The following is a 21,806-nucleotide window of genomic DNA, read 5'->3' as shown; positions in this document are numbered from 1 at the left end:
GGTTGCAAAAATGTTCTCCCATTCTGTAGGTTGCCTGTTCACTCTGATGGTAGATTCTTGATATGTTGATGCAGAGGATGAATCCTTCATACTCGTTGGATATTCCAGGCTCACAGATTATAGGAGCGTGATTGGTCGGGAGAACTCAGGCTTTGCTGCAGTAACAAATAAGCCCTGACTTGTCAGTAGTTTAATAAATAAGGGTCTGTTTCTAGACCATGCTATGGTCCAGTACAGGCCAGGTGGCTCTTCTGGTTGGCTGTCCTTCAAGAGGTTGATCAGGGATTCAGGCTGCTCCCATTTTGTAGCTATGCCAACTCAATTTGTGGCTTCCAAGATCACCATGGAAAGGGAAGTGGAAATGGTGGACAGTCAAGCAAGGGGTGTTATGGCCTGAAAGTGACTAACCAGGCATGTGGTCCCAGCCTACATGTAAGAGAGGCTTGTGTGCCGAGGTAGAGTAAACGGATTGGTGAACACCTAGCAAGTCCTGGTCCCAGGTGGCTTTTGCCTGGCCTTTTCCATGCCTGGGTCTTCACTCCTGGGCCTTGGGAGCAGATGTCTGACTTTGCTCTATGTGTTTAATAAAACAGAGCCTAGTACAGTCTCCAGTAGTAGCACCTCCTTCCCTGTGGTTATGTGTCCCCTCATGGAGTTGCATGAATTTTTCAGCATCTTGCATGTATGTGGAAGAAGGTGGTATTGGTAGGTCACAGAAGGGTGGGCCCAGCCAGCCTCTTCCCACATGCATCTTGTTCCTTTGCAGCGGAAAACGTTGTGACATATCTGACGGCGGTGCTAACTGACCTCCTCCACACCCAGAGGGACCCCCTGGCTCTGTGTCTCCTGCTCCAGGCGTATGACAAGCTTGAGCCTCCATGCCCGGTGCCTTGCTGCCACCAGCTCTCACGGTTTAACAGATACTACAGCCTCTGGATCCCGGAGCCAGCCCGAGAGGCCTGGGTGAGCTGCAGCCACAGCTGTGGTCACTGCTCCTGTGCAGGGTTCTTCCCAGGGTCCCAGCTGGCTGGGCCAGACCTGTGCAGTTGGGTAGCCAGACAACCTGCAGGGTGCAATTTCTTACCCTAAAGTCCCCTGCATAAGAGAGGAAGCTAAGTAGTATCCCTGGTGCTCAGCTAACATAACTGAACACACAGGACTCAGTGATGCAGCCAAATTAAATTTCCCGTTGGCTCCCTGATAATGATAATAGGTTAATTCCTCTTCCAGCCTGGGGCAAGAGCATTGCCTCTTCCTTTTTTTCCTTACCTTGTTATCTGTGCATGCTTGTCTCCTGCCTCTCCTCTGCAGACCTTAGCATGGCCCTAGACAAACTGTGCTCAGCTGTCACACATGGCCCCTCAAGGCCTCTAGCAGAGTCTCTTCTGCTAAAGTTGGGGAAGGAAAGGAAAAAGTATATTTTCTTTTGCTGGGGACTATATTCTTGTAGTGGGATTCTGGCTCCAATGCAGAGTATTTACAATGCTGTGTGGGGCACGAAATTTGTGGTACGCATTTTTGTGCATTCATTTCATTTTAGCTGCGTTTGAAAAAGCAGACAGCTTAGACCCTCCTTGTCTTGTGATATTGGTAGCAATAGCCAACAATGATTGCATATTTTCTGTGTGTTTTTTGGAGGCATACCAGGTCCTGTACTAAGTGTACTACATGTATTTTTGGCCGTTTAATCCTCACTGCAACTCTGAGAAGTAGGCCGGGACTCTCACCATCCTTTATGCATGTGGGGAAACCAAGGCCCAGAGTGGTTCCAGCACCAGTCAGTGGCGGAGTCAGGATTCGGCCCAGGCAGTCTGGCTCCAGAGCCCTCACCCATAATGTTGTTGCCACCTTCCTCCACACGTAGGCCACAGTGATAGCCAGACAGCAACTTACGTGGCGGTATTGGAGGTTCCGTCCTGCCCCTCGTGCTTGCTTGGAGTGGCTGTCCACCTTCTGTGGAATAAGACTTAGCAGTGGTTCTCACCCTCCAGGGTGTGTCGGAATTCCCCAGAGGGCCTATTCAAACTTGACTGCCGGGCTCCAGCCGCACAGTGTCTGACCTGGCAGGTCTGGGTGGAGCCTGAGAATTTGCATTTCACACATGCTGCTGCAGGCCTGGGGAACACTCTGACAACCACCGAGTTTCAGGGCATGTTACAGCCTTGGGTTTTATTAGCCTAAGGAAGTCAAATGGAATTACAGCAACATAAGCTACGTGGAGTAAATAAAGAAGGCAGCTTGGTAGTAACATTAGAAGAAATGAATAACTTCAGTTTGAGGCAGAAGGGCTCCAGAAATTTCTCTGTGTTCTGCCCATCTTCTGTCCTTCTAACAAGATATTTGACCCACAGCTCCTGGGGAAGGTCTTCTGAAGGCAGGCCACTTGCAGAGCAGGCTTCTCTGTGGGCTGATTTCCCCCTTTCTAGTGATTCTTGTGATTCACATCCTGCCTCTGTCACACGTGGCTCCTGCCTGTGGGACAGGCTCCTGTCTTGTTCTCCAAGGGATGTCGATGCAGCATGAATTTGGGCCTTCACATGTGGTCAGTGGAAATGCTCTAGGAAAGTACGCATGACATGGTACCAGAACTTACTCTACTGAAGTAAAATGCCATGCGGTCCCGTATTCGTTAGTCCTATCCCAGCATGTGCTTCTTTGTGAAATGTCCGTTTGTTGTGTGTTACCCGTGCCTATGACCGTTTTCATCTGTGGTGATGTGTCTTTCTCTTCCCCGGCCTTTTGCTGTCTCCCTCAGCTGCTGCAGGCACAGGGCAGCCCCTCGCCCTCTGCCCTTCCCTCGGCCTCCTCCTTCACAGCCCTACTGCAGGCAGCCTACGAGAGCCAGGCGCTTCGGGACGAGCACATCCAGGCGCAGTTGCAGGCCACCATGTCACGCCTCCCCATGCAGCAGGTCCTGCGCGCAGCCAAGCAGGTGCTGCTCTACCTGCGGAGCACCGTGGAGAACTTCAGCCAGGTCACTGTTGCCCCCATCCTTCACACGCTCCAGAGCTCTGCCACCAGAGAGCTCAGACTTCTCTGAGTCGGGCCCACAGCTCAGCACACTCTTGCTCCCTGGAACTCACTGCAGAGGCAGTTTAAGTGCTGTTCTGTCCAGACCTCGGCTGCAAACTCTTCATGTCCCTCAGCAGCTGCAGATGGGAGCCAGGTCAGCCTGACTTTGTTTTCAGGGCAGCTCTGGTCAAGACAGAGCCCTTCCTATAGTAGGTCGGGTTGGCGGCCCTACCGGGCCTTTGTGTTTTTTGTCACCAAGCCTGGAGTGCAGTGGCACGTCATAGCTCACCACAGCCTCGACCTCAGTGGACTCAAGCCACCCTTCAACCTCTCAGCCTTTCAAGTAGCTAGGACTATAGGCATGCACCACCATTCCCAGCTAATTTTTGTGTTTTTTGAAGAGATGGGTTCTCGCCATGTTGGTCAGGCTGGTCTCAAACTCCTGGGTTCAAAGTGATCTGCCTGCCTCAGCCTCCCACAGTGCTGGGATTGCAGGCATGAGCCACCACACCCAGCCCTCCCTCTTTCTTTCTTTCTTTCTTTCTTTTTTTTTTCTGAGACAGAGTTTCGCTCTTGTTGCCCAGGGTGGAATGCAATGGCAGGATCTTGGCTCACTGCAACCTCTGCCTCCCGTGTTCAAGCTATTCTCCCTCAGCCTCCCTAGCAGCTGGGATAACAGGTGCACGCCACCGCGCCCAGCTAATTTTTGTATTTTTAGTAGAGACAGGGTTTTCTCCATGTTGGCCAGGCTGGTCTTGAACTCCTGACCTGAGGTAATCTACCCACCTCAGCCTCCCAAAGTGCTGGGATTACAGGCATGAGCCACCGTGCCTGGCCCAGTCATCCCTCTTAAGTTTATTAGTTTAGTAGCTGGCTGATGAATTTCTGTTCCTGATGTGGTTCGAGGGATTTTTAAGTTTTGAGGTGGGCCTATCCCTTTCAGTTTAGTCAAAACAACCTTTGTGTTTCACCAAGGCTTAGGAAGACACATCTCTTATTTGAGAAATGGCATTGCGTTGACGGGTGTCTCACACACTGTGAGGAGTTGCCATCTCAGCCTGCCCCCCGAGTCTCCTGCTCTGAAAACACGGGCCCTGGAAGTCACTGCCTGGTGGCTGTGAGCCCGTCTCTTCCCTGCTGAGGCTCGTGCTCTTGTTCTCACAGCTGGGCAGAAGTGTGGGCCCACCCCTCCTGCAGCTCTTCCTGGATCTCCTCAGGCGCCTGGTTGTCCACTGTGAGCAGCTGGATGCCCAGAACCAGCAGAGATGTGAGGCTGCCCGGGCCGAAGCCGACCTCTTCCTGGACATGGAGTCCGTGGCCTCGCTGGAGATGGCCAATGATCAGGTACCCACAGGTCACCTGGTAGCCTATTCTCAGAGTCATGGGCAGTGGCTTTCTCTTCACTTCTGATTTAAAAACAAACATAGGTCCTATTGTGGGAAAACTGGGAAATGCAGAAACTACAGCAGAGATCATAAAAACTTCCTATCACCCGCTCAGTGTGCCGTTTAATTTGGGCGTTTCTCTTTCCAGTTGCTTTTCTGTGCACAGTCACCCTCCCTGCAGACAGCTTTCTCTCACGCTATGTGAGATGAGCCTGCTGAGAAACAGCGTGAATAGCTGCAGCTTGTGTTGAGTGCAAGGTGGGCAGCGGGTGCTGCTTTTCACAAGAGATACACACAGGAAATAGACTGCTCCGAGAAGCAGCAGCCTTTCTGTCTTGTTGGGAGTCTTGGGAAGCAGGCTGTTTAATTGGGGCCAGGATGACTATTTCTCTCACAGTTTGCCATGTAACGTGTTTTACCAGGTTCAGGAGGCAGACATGTTCCTTGTTTCACAATCTCATTGAAATATACACTTTTTTCCTTTGAGCTCCGAGTTGCCTTTCTGGGAGGTATTTGCTTGGGTGGGACCACCTATTCGCCAGTCAGTGTGAGGCAAAGCATTCTCAATAGGTAATCGTGCTTTGCTGTTTTTTTTTTTTTTTTTTTTTTGACACGGAGTCTCGCTCTGTCCCCCATCACTCTGTCCCCCAGGCTGGAGTGCAGTGGCGCAATCTCGGCTCACTGCAAGCTCCGCCTCCCAGGTTCATGCCATTCTCCTGCCTCAGCCTCTCCTAGTAGCTGGGACTATAGGCGCCGCCACCACGCCTGGCTAATTTTTTTTTGTATTTTTAGTAGAGACGGGGTTTCACCGTGGTCTCGATCTCCTGACCTCGTGATCCGCCCGCCTCGGCCTCCCAAAGTGCTGGGATTACAAGCGTGAGCCACCGCGCCCGGCCAGCTTTGCTGTTTTTAACTGGTAAAGCTTGAGTGGAGACTGTGACAGGCTCCTCTTTCTTTCCCTAAGAATAAATAAGGGAAGAAAATTTCTGTCTGTCTCTGGGAACTGGTGGAGTGTCGTTGGTGAGGAATCGGTTCAGCAGGGCTGTGAGGAATGACTGAATGAAATTATTCTCTAATCCAGCAAGGGTGCTCAACTGCATTCTGCTCAATGTTTACTCAGTTGGCCCAGTCAGAACTAGTTTGGGGGTTTTATGGGGTCACTGGAGGCCCAGTCACCTCCTGACAGTGGAGACAGGATTACTTTCAATTCAAGATCGTAGACACACGGTGGTTTAATCCCAACCCACTTTCCCCGGACACATGGTCTCATCTAAACTGACATCACCCCAGCTGTAAGTAGACACCCCTGTCCCTCAACCAGATTTATTTAGGAGGGCAAGCCTGCTGAGGAGAAGCCAGCAGCTGATTGATCTTACTCACATGGCGGTGTTTCTGCACGGCCCGCCCCCGACACTGAGTGACCATAGAGAGCACTTTTCCCATGCTGGAAATTCACGCAGGCTGGGTTCTTCAGACACGTGCCTGCAAATGTGGGTGGGGCACCAGCCAGGTCACAGTCCAGTCCTTCCGGGGCAGGTGGAGTGCCTCAGGTGATTGTGGTATAACTGGATGACAGCTCTGGCTGGGCTTGGCCAGGATGTGGTGGGCACCCCTGAGGAGGGCATGGAAATGTGGGCTTGAGGAAGGAATGGATTAGGAAAGGGGCCTTCTGCTCTCTGAACCGCTAACAACAGTGAATACTTGTGTGGCAGCTGCCACCTCTCTCTTAGCCCTGTGCGTTGTGTGACGTCTGTGCCTCGTCACTGCCTTTCAGACGCTGGAGGAGGTGCTTGTGGCCGTCCTCAGACACCCCACCCTGGAGGGCTGGTTCCTGGCCCTGGAGCAGCAGGCCCTCCCGCCGCACACGCTCAGCCCTGTCCTCGTGAAGCTCCTGGCCACCCACTTTAGTGCAGGGGTCCTTCAGCTGCTGGCAGCAAGTGCCCCAATACTCCGGAACATTGGGCAGCTGGGCCTTCTGGCCAGGTACTCAGAGGCCATCACCCAGAGTGTGCTGAAGAAACTTGAGAACAGGAGGGTGGGCCCGGCCACATCACCACCAAAGACCCCGCTGCAGCTGGAGGCCCTGCAGGAGCTGCATCCATACATGGAGGGTGCCCAGCTCCGTGAGATCACCCTGGCCTTGCTGAGCCTGCCTGAGACACACCTGGTGACCCAGAAACCCACGAAATCCCCCGGGAGAGAAAGACACCTGAATGCTCTTGGGAAGACCCTGGTGCAGCTGCTGACCTGCAGCCCCCAGGATCAGTTGCAGAGTGGCGAGCTCCTGTGGTCCCCCGAGTATGTGAGAGGCCTGGGGGCTCTGCTGCCCATGCTAGCAGTGGACGAGCTGGACACAGTGCTCCTCCACACTCTGCAGAGAGACCCTGTGCTGGCCCCTGCAGTCGGGGCTGATTTGCTTGACTACTGCCTGGCCCAGCGCACGCAGGCGTCCCTCAGCATCGCTGCCCTGCTCCTCCAGGAGAGCTGCACCCACCTGCTGTGGTTCGAGCAGTGGTGCCTGCAGGCTGGCCCAGGGCTCGGCCTCCAGGGGGACCTGGAGGACTTCCTCCCCCTCATCCATGTGTACCTCCAGTGCAGGATGCGGAGCCACTTCACACGCCCAGCAGGAGGTAAGGGAAAGGCTAACTTTGGGCAGCTGGGAGTCTTAAGTTGCATGGGCTAAGAAGGTGAACTGCGTGGCCATTTTTAAACCCTAGAAATTCAGGTTCTGGGATGTGGGTTAGTTTCCAGTATCTGAGACAACTCTGAAGATGGAGAAAGATGGAGTAATTTTCCCCAGTACCCTGTCTCCCTTCAATCTCCCTACTTTGTGGTTTGAGGCACAGCACCTTGTGCCCCATCAGGTCTGAGTTCCCCCACGTGAAGCTGACGGGAGTTGGGTACAGTAGCTGGGGTTATTTAGGGCTGTCCTGTTACGTTGAAGGAGTTCTTGGGCGCCAATCCATCCCATGTCCCAGGGTTCCCTGCCCTTTGGGGAGATGTTGGTGAGTTGATGTTGAGTCGAGGCAGCCTGGGTTCAGCTCTCTCTTCTGTCTCCACTCACTGGGTTTCAGAGCTGAGGCACTTTTTGATTACCCCAAATTTGATATAATTCCCTTTTGTTGAATGCATGGATGATTTTTACTCACCACTTTGCCTCTGTTTTGCATAACTTCGTATCATTGATGACAGAGGTTTTAAAAAGTAAGCAGTGCCCTGCAACTAAGAGTCTTCTAGTCAGTGGTGCTTGACATACCTGTCCTTGGGCACTTAGTCCATTTAACATTGGTATAACGGAAGACCTGAGGCTGAGTAATTTATAAAGAAAAGAGGTTTGTTTGGCCCATGCTTCTGCAGGCTGTACAGGAAGTAAGGAGCTAGCATCTGCTTCTTGTGAGGGCCTCAGGCTGCTTTCACTCATGGTGGAAGAAAAAGCGGAGCCACCTCTGCAGAGATCACATGGCCAGAGGGGAAGCAAGAGGCACAGGAGGTGGCAGGCTCTTTTTAAAATCTGGCACTCTAGGAACTAATAGGGTGAGCCAGAACTCATTCGCTGTACCACAAGGACTGCACCAAGCCATTCATGAGGGACCTGCCTCCATGACCCAAACACCTCCCATTAGACCCCACCTCCAACACTGGGGATCACATTTCAACATGAGATTTGGAGGGGACAGACATCCAAACCATAGCAGCTACCCTTCCTGTTCCATGGCTTTGAAGAATGAATCCCATATGAATTGAGAACTGTGGCACTCATGGTCTCATCATGAGCTTAGAAATAGCGGCTATAACCAGGGCCCCCTGGGTTGAAGAGTATCCATCAAGAGTGTTGACTGATGAGATAGGGGAGGACCCTTGAAGGAGACAAGTGTGCCAGTTTCCATGGTGTCAGTACTCCTGCTGTGACCAATTTCAAGCCACCAGTGTGGCATCACCAGGGTCACAGGATACCTAAAATACAGCAGCCAATTCCTATGAGCTGGTCCAAGCTGGCTCCATCCCATCATTGGGTGTGATGACTTCTCCTCTGTATCTCTGCCCTAGTGTCTTCCGCTGTCATTCCTGTCTTGAGGAAGACCCTGTGGAGGCAGCTACAGAGCAGGCTTCTTAGCACTGACAGTCCCCCAGCGTCTGGGCCGTACCAGGAGATCCTGGCACAGCTGGTCCCATTTGCACGAGCCAAGGATCTCAGTGTACTCATGGACCGCCTGCCCAGCTTGCTTCACACCCCAAGCCGTCACAAGAGGTATGAGGGCTCAGGTTGGTTTTAGGATGTTCTCCTCTCGGCTTCACTTTTCTCTTTTTTAAATTCACGGAGTAAGTCATTGAAAAACTGCTGCATTACTGTTATGCCCCATCTGTGATCAGGCAGTTCCTATGAGAATTCTACTTCCAGCCATCCTGCCTGGAGCTTGTACATCTCCACAAATAGATGGCTGGGTCGGGTTCCCTGAGAGCCATGGATCTCAGCTGGGGGTGATTTTCTCCCAGGGAACGATTGACAATGTCTGACATCTTTTATTGTCACAACTAGGATGAGGGGGTGTTGCTTCTGGCTTCTAAAGGGTAGAATTATCTGTCCCATAATGTCAGTAGCACTGAGGTTGAGAAACCCTGATTTAGCAAAAGTCTGGACATACATATCCTTTTCCTGGTGTACTAATAGTATTCCCCTTGCTTGTAAAAATTTTGGTATATCTTTGGCATTTGAGTAAGAGTCCAGGGAAGCCTGTGATTCCTGTGAGTGGGTAGTATGGGGAGCAGGACTCAGCATCTATCCCATATGGCTCTTTGTGATGCTGGATTATATGTAAAGTCAGAAGGATTTAAGCCTGCTCTCTGTCTCTGACTCTCATCTCCTGCTGCAGGTGGATCGTGGCCGACTCCATTTCAGCAGCTCTGGAAGGGTCAGCAGAAGAGCTGTGTGCCTGGAGGAGGACCCTTTTGGAGTCCTGTGTGAAGTGGCTGATCGTGTCTTTCAATGGTGGCCAGCAAGATGATGACAATACGCAGGATCAGGAGAAGGAAATGCTGCTTAGATTAAATGTGTTGTTGGTAAGTGTCTTTTCTTAGAGATCCAGATTGAATCTCTGTGGGAAAGAGTATGCTAGACAAACCAAGCTGTAGATGCATTTCAAGCTAGGTGGCATGAATATGGCCCTGTAGGAAATGAGAGGGGCTGTGTCTGGGGCAGAGTGGCAGATACTGGATAATCCCAGAATTGATGAACCATCTTTTATCAGGAATGGATGTTGGATTTTGTCAAATGCTTTTTGTCAAATGCGTTTTCCATTTAGAGATGTTATATAATGTCTTGTTTTTTGATTAGTCTACTAATAAGATGAATTATATTAACAAATTTTTGAATGTTAAACCAACCTTGCATTCCTGGGATAAGCCTGCTTGATTTTGATGTGTTATTTTTATATATTGTTTGATTTGTTACTATTTTGTTAAGAATTTTTGCATCTATGTCCATGAGGGATATTTGTAATTTTATTTTCCTGCAATGTCTTTGGTCTTAAGGATTAAGTAATGCTGGCCTCATAAAACAAGTTGGGAAGTTTCACTGGGTATAAAATTCTAGGTTGATAGTTTTTTCCTCCTTTAAGGATTTCAAACTTGTTGCTTTTCTGTCTTCTGGCCTGCTTTGCTTCCAGTAAGAAACCTGCCTTTCTTGCCTTTGTTTCTCTGTGTGTTGTGTCTTTTTTCTCTGACTGATTTAGGATTTTTTTTTGACATGGTTTAAAGCAGCTTAATAATGATACACTTCAGGGTAGTTTTATTCAAGTTTCTTGTACTTTGGGTTCAATGAGCTTCGTGGTCTGTAGGTTTATAGTTTTCACAAAATTTAGAGATATTTGGCCATTATTCCTCTCCATCCAGTGGGTGGCTTGATGATGGAATGACAGAGTGGGCTCTTTTAGAGGGTTGCCTCCCTCCTTACCTGCCTTTTCTTTTAATTGAGGTAAGTTTACATATTTTGAAATATACAGAAATATGTGTACTTCGTGTATCTGTGTACCCCACATTCCTATCCAAGAAGATTTTCATCATCCCAGAAAGCTTCTTGTGCATCTTCTCAAAATCCCCTTCCCTCCAAAGCAACCACTCTTCTGATTTCTGTCACCCTGAGGTTGTTTTGCCTGTTTGAAACCTTTGTATACTTGGAACTGTGCAGTATAATCATATAGTGTGTCTACTGTGGTGTGTTTCACTTCTTTAAGTTCAGTGATGCTTTCCAGATTCATCCATGTGGCAGGAATGAGTAGTTTCTTACTTTTTGTTGCTGAGTAGAATTCCACTGTATGATGTCCACCGTCCTCTACCACTCATAAAATTTGGAATTACTGGTTTTTGTGATCATAGGGCTAAAAGATATACTCATTGCAAGTATTAACACTGCAAAAAATAGAGAAGAAAACAAAAAAAACTCCCACTACCCAGAGTCTATCTCATTATAAGTTTGGTGAATTTCCCTTTAGAAACCTTGTTATATATCTGCGTGTGTGTGATAAAATTATGTATAATTTTATATATTAATAGGATATTATGCATGCTGTGTGTAGCCTGGTCTTTTGTTTGTTTTTAGCATAATACCATATTTAGAGATTTTTTTTCCCACCTGATGACTGTGGACCTGCTGTGACTTTGTTAGTGGTCAGTGGTAGATAGGTAGATGTACCATCACGTATCACACAGTTGTATGATACTGGACCTGTGGGTGGGTTTCTAGTTTTTTATTATGATGAAGAATGCTGTGATAAACATCTTTGCATGGTCTATTTTTGCACACTTGGCCATTTATGTCCAGTTGCAGGAAATGCTGGGGGAAAGAGAACATGTATTTAAAAATGTGATGAGCCAGGCGTGGTGGCACGCACCTGTAGTTTGGCTGAGGCAGGAGGATCGCTTGAGCCCAGAGGTTCCGGGCTATTCCCGTTGGGTTTCCACACTAAGTTTGGCATCAGTATGGTGACCTCCTGGAGCAGGAGACCACCAGGTTACTTAAGGAGAAGCGAACTGGCCTAGGTTGGAAACAGAACAGGTCAAAACTCCTGTGCTGATCAGTAGTGGGATTGTGCCTATGAATAGCCATTGCACCATTGCACTCCAGCCTTGGCAACCTAGCAAGACCCAATCTCTTTTAAAAAAAAAAAAAAAAGAGAGAGAGAGAAAAAGTCACCAGTGTGAGATATGCCTCAGCTGATAGGTCCAGGATCTCCTTGGATTTCCTTGTGATTTCTGGAACTGTGGCCTCCTGCACAGCCAGCCTGGTGGGAGGCAGCAGCCTGTACACACACGGCCTGTAGCTGGTCTCTCTGGAGCCAGCATTGATCGTCCAGTTCCACAGACCTCTTCATGTCATCCAACCCTGTGTCCTGGAGGCTGGGTAAAGGTGTCACACTAGTAGTTTTCATTGGCTATTTAATAAAAAGCTAATTACAAATCTATTAGTGCTATTTGAAATGATAGACAAAGGAAAAATATAACAGGACTACTCAGGAAATTTCCTTTGACTATTTGATAAACACAATTATGCTGATAAAATGTCAGAGCTACTAGCAGAAATAACCAAACAATTTTTTTAAGTTAAAAAAAAAATCCAAAACCTTCATGCTCTTGTGGATTGTTTGGATGACTGTGTTTCATATTTACTGAATGGCTCTAAGTGTAATTTCATATTCTGCATTTTAGTTTTTGTTTTAAGATTAATCTTGGTTCTGCTCTCTGCCCCTGTAAGTTTGAGCTATCACATGCTTGTCAAGAATTGTGCAAACAAGAGTAACTGCTCAGTGATTTTTCCCACGCACATTAATAAATTTGTATGCCTAGTTTATTAAAAAATGATAATAATAATTGCACAAAGAGTCTAGAACAGAGCAGCTGCTGGGTTGAATCACAAGTGTCAGCGCAGAAGGGGACACCGGCGCTCCTCTTTTCAACCCTTTGATCCTGGGTTTTACAGAGGAGGAGTCAGGCCATGGAGGTAGATGCCTTTCTGAAGGCTCTGCAGCTGGGACCTTTTAGTATTTTGTAGACTGAGATGTTTCATGTGTTTTTTTTACTTATTTTATTCATAGCATGCACTTAATGAAGTTGATCCTGGTGACTGGCAGAAATTCGTGAAGACGGGACTCAAGTAAGTTGATTTTATTTTCTTGGTGCCCTTCAGTAAAGGTGTGAATGTCGTTCCTCATGCAAAGCCTCTTTTATAGCTTGTTATTAGCATAATCCACGTGGTGGAGCAGACGTCACCTCGTTTTTAGAGATAGAAGTTGGAGAAGTTAAATGATTTGCCTCTTGACACAGGGTGCTTCTGATGATGAGAGAAGCGGTCTTTTAAAAGAACTATTTAAAGAAATACAGAAATGTGCAGAGAATAATAGTAGCCCCCACATTTAATACATGCTGACAGTTTTCTGTGTTTGTCCTGTTTCTTTCTCATCCATCTCTAACCAAAGGTCAACACTCTTCTGAGGTTCTGCTTTGTCTTGTCAGTATCTTATTTTGTATTTTCATACACTGAGTGTTAGTATGTTGTTAAACAATATTATTTAGCGTGTTTAACATTTTACACTAATGTATCATTCTTTTTTTTTTAATGTATCATTCTTTATACATCCTTTTGTTCACTGAGATGTTTCTAATTTACCCGTGTTGATACTTGTAGATCTTAGTCGTTCATTTTTACTGCTGTAGAATATTCGGTCTTTTGACTATATTCCAGTTTACTTAGCCAGTCCTCTACTGACAAATGTCTAGGCTGTTCTCCCTATTCTCCCCTTTACATCACATCTCTCTCTCCCTCCCTCTCTGTTTTTCTCTTTCTCTGTCTCATTCTCTCATTCTCTCCCATTATAGTCTTGCAGTCTCTATCATGTTTCTTGGGGTGGGTTGGGGACTTACTAGCTTTTAGTGTGGGTGCATCTTCAGTTCTAGATGCTCAAACTGCTCTCCAAAGTTGTTGAGCAAATTTTTTGTTTTTGTTTTTGAGACAGAGTTTTGCTCTTGTTGCCCAGACTGGAGTACAATGGTGCAATGTCGGCCTACTGCAACCTCCGTCTCCCAGGTTCAAGTGATTCGCCTGCCTCGGCCTCCCAAGTGGCTGAGTCCACAGGCACGTACCACCATGCCCGGCTAATTTTTTGTATTTTTAGTAGAGACGTGGTTTCACCATGTTGGGCAGGCTGGTCTCGAACTCCTGACCTCAGATAATCCACCTGCCTCGGCCTCCCAAAGTGCTGGGATTACAGGCGTGAGCCACTGTGCCCGGCCAGCGAATTTGCACTCCCCACAGAGTGTGTGTTAGGGTTCATTTTCCCTCACATCCTTCCTGACCCTTGATACATTCCAACTCTTCAGTTTGGGGCAATCAGATAGTCATGCATTATTTTCATTTCCCTGACCATCCCGTGAACTTGAAACAGAGAAAAGTATTTCACACAAGAGGAGAGAGAGAAGTGAGAGTGGGTGCCAGGTTAATGACAATTATAGGTTACCATCACAGAATTATGACGTTTCTTTCCATCTTAGATTAAAGTTATTCGTATAGGACTGGAAAACACTTTCTTTAGAGCATGTTGCTTTCCTTTCCCTAGTGGGTTTTGAAGAGATTTAGGACATAGAAGGCTTCTGAACCATTTGATGGAAGTTCTGAGTAGAGGAGAGTGAGGAAGGAGGGAGGCCGGGCAAGGTAACCTGGGAGGCACTAAGTTGCCTCTTTCTCAGGCGCAGCTGTTCTCATGCCTCCTGGCGTTTCCACTAAGCAGGAAGTTCGTTTGGTGTTTGAGTCATAAAGAAAATAAATGCACTGGGCCGGGCGCGGTGGCTCATGCCTGTAATCCCAGCACTTCGGGAGGCTGAGGCAGGTGGATCACGAGGTCAGGAGATCAAGACCATCCTGGCTAACACAGTGAAACCCTGTCTCTACTAAAAATATGAAAAAATTAGCCGGGCGTGGTGGCGGGCACCTGTATTCCCAGCTACTCGGAAGGCTGAGGCAGGAGAATGGCGTGAACCTGGGAGGCGGAGCTTGCGGTGAGCCAAGATCGCGCCACTGCACTCCAGCCTAGGTGACAGAGCGAGACTCTGTCTCAAAAAAAAAGAAAGAAAGAAAAAGAAAATAAATGCACTGCATCCTTCCCTTGTTTTGGAAAGTGCCCCCTGTGTCAGTGGACAGACAGGAGTGTGATAGAGCTATGCAGTGCTGTGTCAGTGGTAGAGCCTAGATGGTGGGTATAGGGTATTCGCTGCAAAATTCTCAACTTGGTGTTGTTTGAACATTTTCTTAATAAAATACTGAGAAAATGGCCAGGCGCAGTGGCTCACGCCTGTAATCCCTGCACTTTGGGAGGCCGAGGTGGGCGGCTCACCTGAGGTCAGGAATTCAAGCCTAACCTGGCCAACATGGTGAAATCCCGTCTCTACTAAAAATACAAAAATTAGCCAGGCATGGTGGTGCATGCCTTAAATCCCAGTTACTCCGGAGGCTGAGGCAGGAGAATCACTTGCACTTGGGAGGCAGAGGCTGCAGTGAGCTGAGATTGCACCACTGTACTCCAGCCTGGGCAATAGAATGAATGAGACTCCATCTCGAAAATAAATAAATAAATAAAATGCTGAGAAAAAGAATTTTTATTGTTCCCTGTAAAATAAATTTTCCTTTTAACAAAGCTCTTTTCCCTTTGACTCTCGCCGCCTAGATTTCGGTACCAGGACCACACATTTTTAAAGACGCTCCTCACCGCCATACAGCTCCTGTACAGCCCAGAAAGCTCCGTGCGCACGAAGCTCATCCAGCTCCCGGTGGTCCACATGATGCTCATGCAGCACTCGCTGTTTCTGCCGACTCTACTGAAATCTGACGGAGAGGAGAGCCCGGACAGCCAAGTAAAAGGTGACCCCTCACCCCAACCCTTCCATTCCAGATCCAGATTTTATCTCCTGATGTCCTTAGACCGGCTGTACTGGAGCTCATCTCCCTCAGGCTCTCGGAGCTAAGGAAGCATTGCCAAGACAGTCTCGGAATGTTTTATTTCTGTCAAATCCAGGGTCAAGAAATGCCTCCTCTGACTTGTAGTCAAACAGCAAATACAAACCTGTTTTCAAGGCCTTAACTGGCTTACAGAAGTTGTGTTTGAGATCTTAGTGCCGTATCATGGGCTCATGTTAAAATCTGGGATCGAGGGGAAGTCATGTGTGGGAAAAAAGTGTGGGTGTCTCACCTGAGAGACATTGATTAGTTGCATGAAATTTCTGCTCGGGAAGATTGAAACTTTTATCAAGGGAAAACGGTTAGAACTTGCCCGTTGACAGTTCAGTGGTAAAGAACTTCAAAAGCCTAAGTTTAGGCTCCATCGCTAATTCAGTAAGGATTCACTTTAGTGCTCACAGGTCGGATGTCAGAGAAGATAATCCAAGGGTTCCTGCCCTCCTGACGCCATGCTCTGTTTAGACAGATAAAATTCACACCCGGAAGTATTAGCAATCACCACAGGGTCAGACTGTAATAAACTGCTATTAATAAGTCGAAGACAGCCATTAGCCACATCACTGGTATGGGTAGTAGAAAAACTAAAAAGGGCTCCCCCATTCAATTCAGGCAAGAGTAGACAGAGTAGAGGCTTTGGTAGCACAGTCATGGGGAGAACATGCCTGGATTGAAAATCTGTATTGGCTTAACATTTGGGAGGGGGAATGCGCAGGGACTGAATTCAGCCTTGTCAAAGGCCTAGGAAGAAAGGTGATTGTGGAGATGTCTTAATTGAAAAATAAGTGGGGGGCTGGGTGTGGTGGCTCATGCCTCTGATCCCAGCACTTTGGGATGCCAAGGAGGATTGCTTGAGCTAAGGAGTTCAGCCTGGGCAACATAGCATGACCTCATCTCAAAAAAAAAAAATAATAATAATAACAAAAAAATAAGCGGGGAAGGGATTAGATGGCAGTCCAAACACCAGTATTATTCAGAGGAGGAGATTTCCAGCATTTCAGTGTTGCCTGGAAGGCTCTCTCTACTGGTATTCAATGTGTCTGCCCCACCATGCCACGTGTTTCAGGGTTGTTTTCTTGCAGAAGCGCTGGTGGACGTGATGTTGACGGTGGTGGAGATGTGCCCCTCTGTCTGTGAGAGCAGCCACTTTGCAGTGCTTCTCGGGGCCTATGGCGCCACTCTCAGTGTCCTAGGTGAGGGTGTGAGGGCTGGGTAGTGTGAGCAGGGGGAGGGAGTGAGGGCCAGGGGGTATGAGCAGGGGGAGGGAGTGAGGGCCAGGGGGTGTGAGCAGAGATGGGGAATGAGGGCCAGAGGGATGTGAGCAGGAGGAGGGAGTGAGACCAGGCGGTGCGAGCAGGGCGGAGATGGGAGGACAGGGCCATTTGAACAGGGAGGATATGAGGGCAGGTGGTGGGAGCAGCAGGAGGGTGTCAGGGGTTCATCTTCCTAAACCGATCCTGCTTTGACTTGTAGATCAGAAGATTTTACTTCTGCTTCGAGCATATGAGCAGAACAAGCTCAGCCTCATCAACTTCAGGTGAGTGTTGGGCTAGAGGTAGACTAGGCCTTGAGGTCGCAGCCTGCTCTCCACACAGTGAGCTCCAGACTCGAGATTTTCTCTCGTTCCATTTTGGTTCTCAGGGAAAGAGTGAGGCAGGCAGCACTCCCCTGACTCACACTGGCTTCTGCATAGGCTGCTCTGGGGAAGCTTGGCCTTGTGCCATAAGACATCTGGGCAGGGCCGCTGCAGCTGACTGGTGGGTGCCTGTTCATCTGGAATTGCCCCTGTTGGGCACTGTCGGCTGGGCTGGGGTATCTCATTTGGTTGATTTTTCTGAAAACTTTTCTGCTCATGCCTTTAGGTAGATTGACTTATGCCATAGGGATTTCAGGGGAAGTGTCGGGGGCCCAACTGTACATAAAATCTCTTTTTTTTGTCTGTGTGTGCATGCGTGTATGTGGGTGGGTGTGGGTGTGCATGTCTGTCTCTCCTGGGCTCCTAGTCTCTTGGTCAGATGGGCTTTGGTCCTGCAGGGCTGAGTGTGACACCTTTCCCTGTGGGCCCTGCCTCACCTTTACAAGTGCCGCACCTAAGCAGGAGCTTGATCGAATGTGCCGTTGATAGAATGCACTTTTGGATCCTCTTTGCTACCCTAGAGTCTTCTTTTCTCCTTACCATTTGGGACTAGCACTGGAACAGCTGCTCAATATGTACGTGTGTGTGTGTGTGTTCAGCCAGGAGGCGGGCTGACTGGGCAAAGGAAGATTGTTCAGGAGCACTTGCAGGGAGGAGAAAACAATTTCCACGTCAAAGTACTTTGTTTAAAGATAAGAGCTGTATCAGCCCAGAAGCTATCTCCCAACCCTCCCCACCCCACAAAAAAAAAAAGAAAAAGGAAATGAAAACATTTTTTTCTGTCTCTTAAGAATGCCCAGGGCTTGCATAGAAACTCTTTTCCTTTCTCCTGCGGCAGCTTTGCTCTTTTGACGTCAGAGCTGGTGCTATGTCAGTTATGTCCTTTCTGGAGTAGAATAGCCCTTCTTATGTGAGGAAGAGGGGAGAGCAAATCAGAGGCGGGTTTTATCACAGTGCAGCATTGTTCGAGCTACCTATTTCTGCAGGAGAATGATCTCTAACACAGAGAGCAGAGAACGCCAAGCAAGGCTGCCCAGGGAGTCACAGGATAGGGCTGGTTGTGAAGGGAGTCTAGTTTCAGCTCCTGGGGGAAGAGCGAATCAAGGATCTGCCGTTCACTGGCTCTGTGGCTCTAAGGGGCACAGAGCATTTCCACAAACAAAATAAACATCTCGTCCTTAGATGAGGGAGCAGGCCTGAGCTCGGGGAGCTGAGCTGGGAATCCTGGACGCTGCATGGCGGCTCTCCCGCCGGTCAGTGGTTGGCAGTCTGCCAGGTGTGCCTGGCGCATGGGCTCTCTGCCTGCCAGAAACTGGGGTGAACAGCGAGCATCCCGGAAAGGATGATTCTTTCCTTTTCTAACATTAGTGACTGTTGTTGACTTGCACAGAAGCGAACCTGTATTTAGAAGAATTTTGTTTAGAAGTATTTAGCTCTATAGATAATGTTCCTTGATTGCCTGGAGGCGCTGCGCTTGGTGCTCTCAGGAAAACCTGAATGAGATACAGTCTTCCCGTCTGCTGAGGGTATCAGACTGTGAGAAATTTAGACATTTTTAAAGTGGCAGCTGACTCACGCCCCGTGATATAAACCAGCTCTTACAGGAGCACCAAGAGCCAGGCTCTGTGTGCTCAAGACCGATTCATGCCAGGGTTGGCATTTGGTGAGTCAGAGGGATTTAATTGAGGTGAGGTGGGCTGAGGGGCCTGGGGCAGCATGAGGAGGAAACAGCATGCAGGAGTGGAAAATCAGGACATTTGGGGAAAGGGTGAGTAGCCTGGCTTATCGGGATCCTTGGATGTGTGCAGGGAACCAGGCAATGGGAAGGCCAAATGGATTGGCAGTGGAGGGTAGAAGTACCAGACGGAAGCATTTCCATTCCATCCAGGAGACAGCAGAGAAGCATTCCTCGTCACAGCTGGGCTCTGGGGAGCGGCCTGGCAGCAGCGGGGCAGCAGCAGGGCAGTGGTTGGGGGAGGGAGGAGAAGAGTTGGGGGAAGTGCTAGGCTGGAGTCATTTTCTAGGAGGAAGGCAAGGTGGCCTCTGACAGCTGCGGTGGCGGTTGTGGTGTGAAGGTTGTCCATGGCACACACATGGTGGGCTTAGCCGAAAGGCTTGTGTAGGCAGACCTGGTTCACTCGTGGCCACATGTGAGCAGTGAGAGATCAGGATTCTGCCACTGTGGTCTAGCATGGACTCAGGAGCCAGACTTCCTGAGTTTGAATCCCAGCCCTGCAACATACCATCTGGGCAGGTGAGCAGCTGAGCAACTTGCTTAATCCACTCCGCACCTCTTTCCCCCATTTGCACAAGGGGGATAATAATAGTACCCACCTGATGGAGCTGTTGTGCAGATTGAGTGAATTGATCTACATGAAGGGCTTAGAATAGGGCCAGCTGAGTAGACACCGGCTTCTGTCATCATCACCGACACTGTCACCCACCCTCAGCATCACCATCACCACCACCCACTTCGTAAGCTGTGGTGGGATTGAGTGATGTAACACGTCGCATGCTCAGAACAGCACCTGGTGTGAACTGGCAGCCTGACAACTGCTACCTGTTGTTATCATGATTAATTCTATTCCCGGGGGACTCTGTGACCAGTCTCTTTTCCCTTTTCTGGCTCTAGGGTGCTGCTGTGGGGCCCAGCGGCCGTGGAGCATCACAAGACATGCCGGAGCCTGGGCAGGTCACTGTGGCAGCAGCCGAGTGTCGGGGACATCCTTCGCCTGCTGGACCGGGACCGGATGATGCAGACCATCCTGCACTTCCCTCAGAACCGGAGGCTGCTGCCCCCCGAGGTTGGGCTGCTTCTGTTCTGTCCCTACCCACCCCTTCGCCCCAGCCTCAGGGGCTCCATCTGCACCCTCAGCTTCGTTTTTCTTGTTATTTACCTTTTTGTTAAGTAAGAATCTTATCATATATAAAGGTACAGAGACCAGACCCTCATAAGCCCACCACCCAGCTGCAACAATGATCTGCACTGGCCACACTTGTTCTGTTTATACCACTCTGTTCCCCTGCCCCCAAGGAGATTATTTTGCAGCACATCCCAAGGGTCCTATCATTTCATGTACAAGCACTGCTTTTTACAGAAGCACTTTGTTTTATGTCCTTAAATATTCAAAATAATTTGAGCTCTGGCAATAGTGGGTAAACAGTTATACCATACAGGTTGAGAATCTCTAATCTGAAAATCCCAAATCTGAAATGCTCCAAAATTTGAAGCTTTCTGAGCACTAACATGAGATAGAGACACCTTTGCTTTCCTGAGGTTCAGTGTACAGAGACTTTGTTTCATGCACAAAATTATCTTAAATTCCTATATGAAGTTACCTACAGGCTATGTATATTACGTGCATATGAAACATAAATGATTTGTGTGTTTAAACTTGGCTCCCATCCCCAAGATATCTCATTATGTATGCAAATATTCCAAAATCTGAAACACTTCTGATCCCAGGTGTTTCAGATAAGGGATACTCAACCTGTATTACCTTTGTGAGGTTGAGTCACACGTTTTTGTTGGTTTTGGCTCTTTCAGGACACACAGGAGCTGATATTCAAAGACAAAAGCAGGGTGGATCTTGATGGCCTCTACGACCCCTGCTTTCTCCTTCAGCTCTTCAGTGAGCTGACCAGGCCAGGTAACTGCAGTCTTCTCTGGGGTCAGGGCTTGCTATGCATGACTTCTCAGAGGTCAGGTTGATTATGGTAATTATTGCCATAATTACCAGTTGAGGACCTGAATCTTGGAAATAATTCTTAAAGGATCTTCAGCCATCCTCTCGTCTGTTCATTCCAGTGATTTTCAGCAAAGTCACAGTTAGTATTTTGAACATACAGTGATTAAAAAAAAAAAATTGTAATTTTAAAATCTGGGAATGTCCAATTGTCTTTGATGTTTTCCTAATTCCTAATGATGAACATTTTCTGAATTTTTATTAGTTACTGGTCAAATACCAACTGAAATGAGAGATTTTATTCCTGAAAATGGGTCAGCCTGCTGAGGTTGCCTTTTTCTTGGCTTAAGAACATTTTGGAAATTATGTTTTGTGTCTAGTAGCCTCAGAGTGGGAGTCCTTGTGGGTGAATGGGTTGTGGGGAGAGAAAGAAACACTTCCATGTAACACACATTGAGAAACACTGGGATTGATCTTCCCAGGCTGGTCAGGTCTCGTGGTTGGGGGTATTCTGACAGTGTGTAGGGATAGCTCACTGTGGCTTGAATTTGCATTTTTCTAATGGCTAATGATGTTGAACATCCTGTGGCTTATTTGCTATCTGCACATCCTCTTTGGTGAAATGTCTGTTCATGTCTTTTGCCCATTTTCTAATGGGATTTTTTGTTTTTTGTTTTTGTAACTATTGAATTTGGGGAATTTTTTTTTTTTTTTTGTCTTTCTTTTTTTTAACTATTGAGTTTTGAGTGTTCTTTATATATTCTAGATACTAGTCCTTGGAAGGATTTGTGGTTTGCAAATATCTAACAATCCGTAGCTTATCTTTTAATCCTTCTAACAGGCTCTTTCACAGAGCAAAAGCTTTTAATTTTGATGAAGTCCATTTGGTCAGTTTTTCCTTTTATGGATCATGCTTTTGGCATCTAAGAACTCTGTCTAGCCCTAGATCCTGAGGAATTTTTCTTACATTTCTATCTAAAAGTTTCTAGTTTTACTCTTTAAATTTAAGCCCGTGATCTGTTTTGAGCTCATTTTTCTGTGAGGTGTGAGGTCTGGGTCTCGATTCATACTGCTTCACCTGTTGTCAGTTG

The 21,806-nt window shown here is 48.0% G+C and overlaps 1 protein-coding gene across 2 annotated transcripts in view; it reads left to right on the top strand.

Annotated features, from left to right (window-relative positions):
• URB1 (URB1 ribosome biogenesis homolog) overlaps window positions 1-21,806 on the top strand; it is an 81,190-nt gene that overhangs the window by 40,574 nt on the left and 18,810 nt on the right. For both annotated transcript variants that reach the window (XM_030806158.1, XM_030806160.1), the window contains exons 19-30: window positions 767-963; window positions 2,756-2,974; window positions 4,177-4,356; window positions 6,172-7,027; window positions 8,445-8,646; window positions 9,269-9,455; window positions 12,485-12,543; window positions 15,107-15,300; window positions 16,476-16,586; window positions 16,867-16,930; window positions 19,662-19,833; window positions 20,577-20,679. In XM_030806158.1, coding sequence (XP_030662018.1) covers window positions 767-963; window positions 2,756-2,974; window positions 4,177-4,356; window positions 6,172-7,027; window positions 8,445-8,646; window positions 9,269-9,455; window positions 12,485-12,543; window positions 15,107-15,300; window positions 16,476-16,586; window positions 16,867-16,930; window positions 19,662-19,833; window positions 20,577-20,679 — 2,544 coding nt within the window. The remainder of the gene's footprint in view (window positions 1-766; window positions 964-2,755; window positions 2,975-4,176; window positions 4,357-6,171; window positions 7,028-8,444; window positions 8,647-9,268; window positions 9,456-12,484; window positions 12,544-15,106; window positions 15,301-16,475; window positions 16,587-16,866; window positions 16,931-19,661; window positions 19,834-20,576; window positions 20,680-21,806) is intronic.

The sequence above is a fragment of the Nomascus leucogenys genome, chromosome 25 (assembly GCF_006542625.1).
Source record: "Nomascus leucogenys isolate Asia chromosome 25, Asia_NLE_v1, whole genome shotgun sequence".
Classification (NCBI taxonomy): domain Eukaryota; kingdom Metazoa; phylum Chordata; class Mammalia; order Primates; family Hylobatidae; genus Nomascus; species Nomascus leucogenys.
Note: the sequence above shows the minus strand (reverse complement) of the source record. Positions and strands in the feature narration are given on the sequence as shown.